At 46.2% G+C, this 8,642-nt stretch overlaps 1 protein-coding gene across 7 annotated transcripts in view; it reads left to right on the top strand.

Annotated features, from left to right (window-relative positions):
* The first annotated feature begins 3,697 nt into the window (after positions 1-3,697).
* Rttn (rotatin) overlaps positions 3,698-8,642 on the top strand; it is a 133,067-nt gene continuing 128,122 nt past the window's right edge. For 6 of the 7 annotated variants that reach the window (XM_045135103.1, XM_045135101.1, XM_045135102.1 and 3 more), the window contains exons 1-4: positions 3,698-3,748; positions 4,060-4,247; positions 5,392-5,569; positions 8,067-8,156. In XM_045135103.1, the coding sequence (XP_044991038.1) occupies positions 3,718-3,748; positions 4,060-4,247; positions 5,392-5,569; positions 8,067-8,156 (487 nt within the window). In that variant the 5' untranslated portion in view covers positions 3,698-3,717. Of the gene's footprint in view, positions 3,749-4,059; positions 4,248-5,391; positions 5,570-8,066; positions 8,157-8,642 lie in introns of those variants that run through there. The other variant, XM_045135104.1, reaches the window with a different exon arrangement.

Raw genomic sequence — 8,642 nt, 5'->3', positions numbered from 1 at the left:
TGCTGATAGGCAACCTATGAGTTCTGGACTTCTGATTGCTGGTTGTTGAATGTGGGCCCACTGACAGTCAGGGTTTCCAGTAAGAGCAATAAACTTAGCACATGTGCATGTTAATCTCCATTGTCCATTGAACTGGGCTTAGAATCACCATGGGGGGGGGGCTGGGTGTTGAGCCCAGTGGTAGAGCGCTGGCCGTGTGTATGTAAGGCCCTCCCTCATTTGATCCCTTGGACCACCAAAGCAAATAGCGTCACATAAACACCTTAGGAGCACTCTTCTGGGCGTATCTGTGAGGGTGCTTCCAGGAAGGATGAACAGAGCAGGGAATTCCACCCTGAAATTGAGGCTCTTCATCTATCGTAGCTACCTCCTTGTTGCTGGCATAAAACACCCAACCAAAAACAGCTTATGAGAAGAAAATTGCTCATTTTGGCTTACAGTTTCAAGGGGAAGCTCCACGGTGGCAGGGGAAGGATGGCACGAGGCGATTCTGGATGTCACCTTTGCCATGGCAGGTGGAACGTGGCAGGATGAGGGGCAGCCAAACACTTGAGAAGGGAAGCTGGGCTAGGGCACTCATAAGCCCACTCCCGACAACGCACTTCCCCAGCGAGGTTCCGGCTCCCAAACTGACATCAGCTGGGGATCAGGCACTCAGAGCACCCGAGTCTATGGGAGCCACCCATAGACTGGGTTCCCAGCTTAATAAAAAGAGAACGTGAGCTTAGTAGCTGCATTTATCTCCCTATGCTTCTTTTTCTAAATTCATCATTTATTTATTTGTTTGAGAGAGAGAACAAGAGAGACAACAGCAGACAGAAAGGGAATGGGCATGCCAGGGCCTCCAACCACTGCAAACGAACTCCAGATGCATGTGCCACCTTGTATATTTGGCATTACGTGGGTGCTGTGGAATCTAGCAGGGGTTCTTACCCTTTGCAGGCAAGAGCCTTAAGTGCGGAGCCATCTCTCCATCCCTGCAGCTGCTTTTATTTTTTAAGTAGAAGCTTTGTATGGACACATCATGTACTGTTACCATCATTCCCCTCCTCCCTACCCACATTTCACTGAGGGCCCTCCTCAGTGGGATGGCTGGCACTCACTGTGGGTGTGTGGGTTATGAATGGTGAGAGCAGCAGTCAGTCAGCGTGGGTGGGGGCAATGCCCCCAGATATTCCTTTCTACCTCCTCTTCTGCAAAAGTCCCAGAGCCTTGCTGGGTGTGTCTTAAGTCTACTGGAGCGTTGAGCTCTCATCAGTTTCTGGATTTCTGCTTTGGTAATTTTTAAGTGTGCATCTATGCTTCTTGACTGTGGATGCAATGGGGCCAGCTGCCTCACTCTCTCATCATTTTCCCCCCTATAAAATGGAGTATTCTCACAAATCATTAGCCATAGGAAACCCTTCTTCTCTTCAGTTGCAGTTATTAGGTATTTCTGCCAGAGCTGCAAGACTAGCAAGTGATGTAGCACCTGCAGCTACGTGTTTGAACATCAGAACTGGTTGCTATAAGCCTGTAGTTCTCGGAAGCCAGCCTTGTGAGCCTTTTGGTCTGCTATTCTAGCTTTGGGATATAGGAACTCATGAGGCCAGAACCAGCAACAGTGAGGAAGCCATCCTTTGCTTATCTGACATTTCCATCTAGATTGAGCAAAAGAACTCAGCCAGCGCACTGGTAATACGTTTTATATTCTCAGTATTTCCTGTGCCTTATCCTCCTCCTCTTCATCTGGTATAACTTCTCTGGCATTTGCACATTTGCTTTACCCATTCCCTTACCTAGGCACACATGATAGTCTTCTCTATGAGCCCAGCAGTGGACAGGCGCAGGCTTAAGTATGATCTGCCTAGCCTTGATCAGTTTCCGGGTCTGTGGAGAGGAGCTGGCTTGGCAATTTCATTCACCTCATTAGGATCCAACCATGCCTTCTTGTGACCCCAGCGGAAAACACTGGAGTCCGGCCTCTTCTGAAGCCTTCAGGCCTGCAGATGCAGGAGCATGTGGGGAGAACTTGTTTTCTGCGTGTGCACTTTTGAACAGGAGAATTAAGAAATTGGACATGGATTCTTTGAGAAATTTCTTTGCTTTGAAGGGAATACATAGACTTAATAATTTTTGCTGCAAGGGTTAGGAGAGGTGAGAGGAGCCACCAGAGAGCCAAATGCAGAATGTCCAGCATCTCCCTTCCCTCTCTTTCTTCCTCCCAGAGGTAAATAGCAACAGCAAGTTTCTTCCATTTGATCTGACACACTCCCTCTGAATTCTTTTCTTTGTAGTCACTGTTTTCTTTGTAGGAATCTCCTGACCCTATTTCTTTTCTTTTATTTTAATATTTTTTGTTCATTATTTATTTATTTATTTGAGAGTGACAGACAGAGAGAAAGACAGATAGAAGGAGAGAGAGAGAATGGGCGCGCCAGGGCTTCCAGCCACTGCAAACGAACTCCAGATGCGTGCGCCCCCTTGTGCATCTGGCTAACGTGGGATCTGGGGAACCGAGCCTCGAACCGGGGTCCTTAAGCTTTACAGGCAAGCGCTTAACAGCTAAGCCATCTCTCCAGCCCCTGACCCTATTTCTTTGCTTGGTAATTTTGCTACTTACTCTTCAAGATCTAACTCGAATATCCCCTTTATCTAGATATAAGCAAAGGCAGTGGTGTTCCAATACTGTGGACAACAGGCACGGAGCTCATCCCTTAACCTCCCACTTTCTAGTAGGTATGACTTTGGATGGACACCACCGTAATGTTTGCTCTTTTAGAAAATTAGAATGGAAGTACTTGCTTTGACATCCCTTCCTTAGGGAAACTGCAAACATCAGTGAAATAAAATGCAAATTGCCGGATGAATTTATTTTTAATTGCATTTATTTGAGAGAGGGCAGATAGAGAGTATAAATTTAATTTTTGTCACTGCTTTAAAAAAAAACATTGCTTTTTTTCCCCTCCCAGTTTGTTGAACTCGAAAACAATACATGTGGAGCAATTAACTTAAGATGCCACTCAAACAGAAACTGATTATTCCCAGTGCTGTCCCCGCCCCGGATTCTCATTTCTCCCTCTGCTCTTCCTTAGTGACTCGCTCAGACCTGAAGTTCGGTGCTCTGGGTCACTGCAGGGACATTTAAGAGTCCTTTAAGAAGCTGGGGGGTGGCGGGGGGGGGGGATGCAAGGGGTCAGCACAAAACAAAACCCAAGTGCACGTTGTAAGCCGTAAAGCCCTGGAAGCTGGTCGCTCGGAGTGACAGAGGTCCACACAAAGCCCTGGCAGCGGGAGGGGAAAGCGCCCGGGCTGGACGTCGCAGCGCCCGCCGCGGAGCCCGCGCCCGCACAACGGAACTCTGAGCAGCGAGGACACCGGGGAGGGTCCGGAATTCCTTGCAGAGCGCGCGGCCGAGCCTGAACTACAACTCCCGACATGCACGCCGGCCGCTGCGGGTTCTAATCCTGCACGACCCTTTTATTCCCTCTACTTCTCACGCCCCGGTCTGCTTTATAGGGGACGCTCAGTAGCCATGTAGGGAGATTGTAAGCTTGTGGAGTGACCAGGCACTGAGAACGTGTCACCGAATACCCTTTAAGTTTTGGGGTGCCTCGGTCAGGCATGGGGGAACCTATTGTCCTCCCGCCCGTGTTTCCGGGGGGGGACATTCATGATGAGCGGACGCTGTGGCGCGGCAGTTTTAATTCTCCGGCGGCGGTCCATTGAAGCGACGAGATGGTTCTGACCGGGCTCATCAGGAAACTTGGTAATAGTCTTGAGTGTCCCCTGATCGGAGCCTCTCCAGGGTCACGGCACGGTCAGGTCATGTCTCCAGGGGTTCCCTTTTTTTTTAAAAAATATATATATTGCCGCCCCCGGGACCTTCATCACGCTTGGTGCAATCCCCCCTCAAGTCCACGCCCGCAGAGCCCCGCGGCCTTTTCCTTGAAACCATCGCTTTCTGTCTTCACCCGGCCCCGTGCCCGTCCCCGTCCCCGGGGAAAGCCACCTAGCAGTAGAATCAGTTCTGGGTGGGCGTCCGGAAATAAAACAGCTTTGAACTTCACTCCCCGGCAGGTCATCAGCTGGCCGAGATCAGGGAGCGCGCGCTCCGCAGCATTCTCTGCAAAGTCGAGCACAGCTTGATCTGCGAGGCAGACCTCATTCAGGAAAGGCTGCTTTTCCTCCATCTGCTCGAGTGGTTCAATTTCCCATCCGTTCCCATGAAGGAGGAAGTTCTGCAACTGTTGAACAGATTGGTTAAGGTAAGGTCAGCCTGGGAACGCAGTCAGAGCGCTTCTCTGTCACCTCATTGTAGCATCTACTGAAAGACATGAATTGAGCTTGGGAAGAAGGCTGCGAGAGATGGTGAGTTTTAAGTCGCCTGGGTGTACATATTGCCCATCCGTTCTATCTGATACTCGATCTCACCTTGCCTATACTGCGCCCGGAAGCAGAACAGAGCTCACCACTTCGGGAGTTCGGGTATCTATTGATTTCTGAAACCATCTTGGGTTTCAGGTAATATTTGAAGGCAGTATTTTTCTGCTGTTTGCAAACCATGTTTGATAGCACACGTGGTGCTTTTCCATAATTATTTCCTCTTCCTCCTGTCCCCTTAAATGTCAAAATAGATTCGGCCTTTCAGATCGTTAAAGCGCCACGTTCATAGAAGGTTCTAATTACTTTGGCATCCTGTTGAATGATTGACGGTAAGGATAAGCAATTAGGTTATGGTTAGGTGCCTGTCAGTGGAGAAATGTAACCTATTTTCTAAAGACATAAAATTAGAAGGGTGACTGTGGGAAGGCAGGCATAGAAGAGGAAGAGGCTAAAATATTAATAATCACTTTAAAATATTTTTATTTATTTGGAGGGAGGGAGAGAGAGATACAGAGAGAGAGAGCGAAGAATGAATGGGTATGCCAGGGCCTCTAACCACTGCAAAGGAGCCCCAGATACATGCAGCACTTTGTGCATCTGGCTTCACCTGGTACTAGGAATCCAGCCTAGGCCATCAGACTTTACAGGCAAGTACCTTTAACCACCGAGGCCTCCTCCACAGCCCAATAATCACATTTTAAAATCAATAAGAGCTTAGGAATTGATAGTGTGCTTTCTGGTGTTCAGTATCTTGTCTTCTTTCTCTTAAGTGTCATAGGTGTTTTATGAACATCTCTGTGGACTTATTTTAATTCATGAATGCTGTTCACACTGTGGTATGGCGATGCAGGATTTATTTTTCAGAAGATGGAACAGTTGGCTGTGGATGTAGCTCAGTGGTAGAACACTTGCCTAGAAAATGAACCATTTGATATGCCAAAATAATTTTATGCTTTTATTGTTTCAAGTGGAGTTTGAAGCTCTTGGTGCTTAGGGTAATTCTGAGAACTTCTCGATCTTGTCTAGTATACCCCTGCAGTCCAGCACATGATTGACCTTGGAGCAGTGGAGTTCTTATCGAAGCTTCGTGCGAACGTGGAGCCAAGTCTGCAGGCTGAGATTGATGGCATTCTGGACGGACTTTTCATTCTTCCTTCAGAAGTCCCTGAACCGCACTCTGGCCCTTACCAAGCCAGCCAAACTGGTAACTCTTCCTGGGAAATAATTTTGGGATCAATCAGTAGAGTCAACTAAGATATAAATGTGTAGACTTTCTTATTAAAGAAAAGCATATTAGAGCTGGGTGTGGTGGCACACGCCTTTAATCCCAGCACTTGGGAGGCAGATCACCATGAGTTTGATGCCGCCCTGAGACTCCATAGTGAATTCCAGATCAGCTTGGGATAGAGTGAAATCCTACCTGGGGGTGGGGGAGGGAAGACAAAGAATATTAGATTAGATAAAAAAATTCCGCTTACCCTTATCGAACTTTTTTTTCACTTATCTTTTTTTTTTTTTCATGCTATTGTACAAAACTTTGACATAATTTTCCTTTCTATGCATGCATTTCATTATTGTCATTTTTGGCCTAAAGATTCCAGGGGCCTTGCTTTTATGAGACTATCCTGAACCATTTTTTGAAACAATACTAACATATTTTTCTTTTTTATTTGCATGTGGGGGTGCATGTGGGGGTGTGCCAGGATGTGCCAGGACCTTTTGTTGCTGGACATGAACCCAGCTGCTTGTGCCGCTTTCCATGGCTGGTTTATTTGCATGGCTTGGGAATTGAACCCAGGAGGCAAACTTTTCAGGCACGTGCCTTTAGCCAATGAGCCATTTTCCCAGCGCCAGTGCCAAACTTTTTTTTTTTTTTTCTGAGGTAGGGTTTCATTTTGGCCCGGGCTGTCTGGAATTCACTATGTAGTCTCAGGGTGACCTTCAACTCAAGGCAATCCTCCTATCTTCAACTCCTATGTGCTAGGGTTAAAGGTGTGTGCTTCCACACCCACCTCCAAGCTATTTAAAATGCATTTATTTATTTGTATGTAGAGAAAGAGAGAGAGAAAGAGAATGGGTGTACCAGGGCCTCCAGCTGCTGCAAATGAATTCCAGATGCATGCATCACTGTGCATTTGGCTTTACACGGGTACTGAGGAATCGAACTGAGGTCATTAGGCTTTGTAGGCAAATGCCTTAACTGGTGAGCCATCTCTCCAGCTTCCTCCTCCAACCTATTTTTATTGAACACTAGTTTTTGGGTGTCAAATGTTGTTTTTAGTGCTTTATAGCTGTACTTTGGGATTATATTCTTCACACTGAGGCATAGTAAATGAACCTTTGCTCATGATGTTGCTATGGGGACCAAGTAAAATGTCACAGCGCAGCAGTTTCATGGGCTGCGTTATGACTGTCCTGGTGACAGTCAGAGACAGGGACCCTGGTCTGCCATGACACGTGTGACCTCGGCTTCATGAACACCTCAGCTTTCTCTTCCAAAACTCGGGGTGATAATACAGAACAGAGTTCTCATACATGTGACCTAGCGTGTATCGAGAACAGCAGTGGCCGCTACGGCCTACTCTTATTTTCTGTTGCTACTTTTCACTCTTGTTATTCAATGCTAATTCCCAATGTAGTGCCTTGACCCACAGAAAGCACGTGAAGTGACGTTTTGTACGTCACTGTTCTGTTGTAATCCTGCTCCTTCAACTTTTTTTTTTAAACATTTTATGGAAAGCTTTCATAACTTTTGCTATGGCTACTAGCCATAGCAGCTACCATTTATTGTTATGGTGTGTTAAAGTGAGCTGCTCTCAACACATCCTCTTATCAAAAATAGACTCTTAAATTGTCAATTTTTAAAAATCTAACTCCTTGAATGTGAGATTAAAGAAATACTGTAGGAACTATAGGCATAAAAACCTCAAAGAAAAATTACAAACTTTAGCTTTTTCTTTATTTTTGTTTCAATGGATATATAATCATATGTATTAGGCAATTTCAGAGACATTGAAAAATGCATTTAAAAATAAATATTTATTTCTTTATTTAAGAGAGAGAAAGAAGTAGAGAAAGAGAGAAAGAATGGGTGCACCAGGGCCTCCAGCCACTGCAAAGGAACTCCAGATGAATGCATCCCCTTGTGCATCTGGCTTACATGGGTCCTTGAACCAGTATCCTTTGGCTTTGCAGGCAAATGCCTTAACTGCTAAGCAGTCTCTCCAGCCCGAAAAATACACATTTTTGTTTGTTTGTTTGTGGAACGGGAGAGGTTATTACTTAAGGTTGAACTCAAGGCCTCATGCATGCTGGGCAAGTGCTGTGCCAAAGTTACTCCCGGCCCCTGCCTGACTCCTTTGTTTTTGAACATTCTTTCTTTCCGGTTATTGGTGAGAAGTAAGTAGGAACTGTCAAGGAGGAATAGAAGAGAAGAGATGCAGGCGGAGAAGCTTAGGTGGATACTTTGTAGCAGAGACGGAAACATGACGGATACTTTCATTCCAATAGATGACTGTGCTGACCCAACAGAGCAGCGGGGGAGGGCTTGGCTGAGAAGGTTTTGTTTGTTTGTTTGTTTGTTTTTAGTTTTAACAATGATGGAAAGTGAAGAGAAAAATCTTACTATTTACTATTTGAAAAGTGATTTTCACTGTTAGCTTGTAGTCAGCAGTATAGTAATTTATGTGCTTTTTTTCCAGAATTGTCACAACAGCCTGAAGTCTTAATAGGCTATTTCCCTCAAGATAGAAGTCATGTGAACCAGATGGACTTAGCACCGGGAGCTATGGGTGCGTATATGTCACGATGTGTGTCCTGCTCAGCCGTGGTGCGTGAGTCACGATGTGTGTCCTGCTCAGCCGTGGTGCGTGAGTCACGATGTGTGTCCTGCTCAGCCGTGGTGCGTGAGTCACGATGTGTGTCCTGCTCAGCCGTGGTGCGTGAGTCACGATGTGTGTCCTGCTCAGCCGTGGTGCGTGAGTCACGATGTGTGTCCTGCTCAGCCGTGGTGTGTGTCTATCAGGCTATGTATCCTGCCCAGCTGTAAATGACAAGATAAATGTACTTGTTCTCTTTTCTGTCAAGAGACATTGTGGGCCAACTTGAATGTTTTAACCTCAAACTAAAATTTCCAATGGCTTCAAATTAATTTAGGATATAAAGTCTACCTGGCAGAAATGTTAGGCAGTTCTAACTGGGCTTGACCCACTATGCAGGCGGGTGGCATTCGTGTCTTCAGCACTTGGTGCCCGTTGAACACAGGTGCTTGTGGGAGA

This window comes from Jaculus jaculus, chromosome 15, assembly GCF_020740685.1.
Source record: "Jaculus jaculus isolate mJacJac1 chromosome 15, mJacJac1.mat.Y.cur, whole genome shotgun sequence".
Taxonomy (NCBI): Eukaryota; Metazoa; Chordata; class Mammalia; order Rodentia; family Dipodidae; genus Jaculus; species Jaculus jaculus.
The sequence above is the reverse complement of the archived record's forward strand: the minus strand, read 5'-3'. Positions and strand labels throughout refer to the sequence as shown.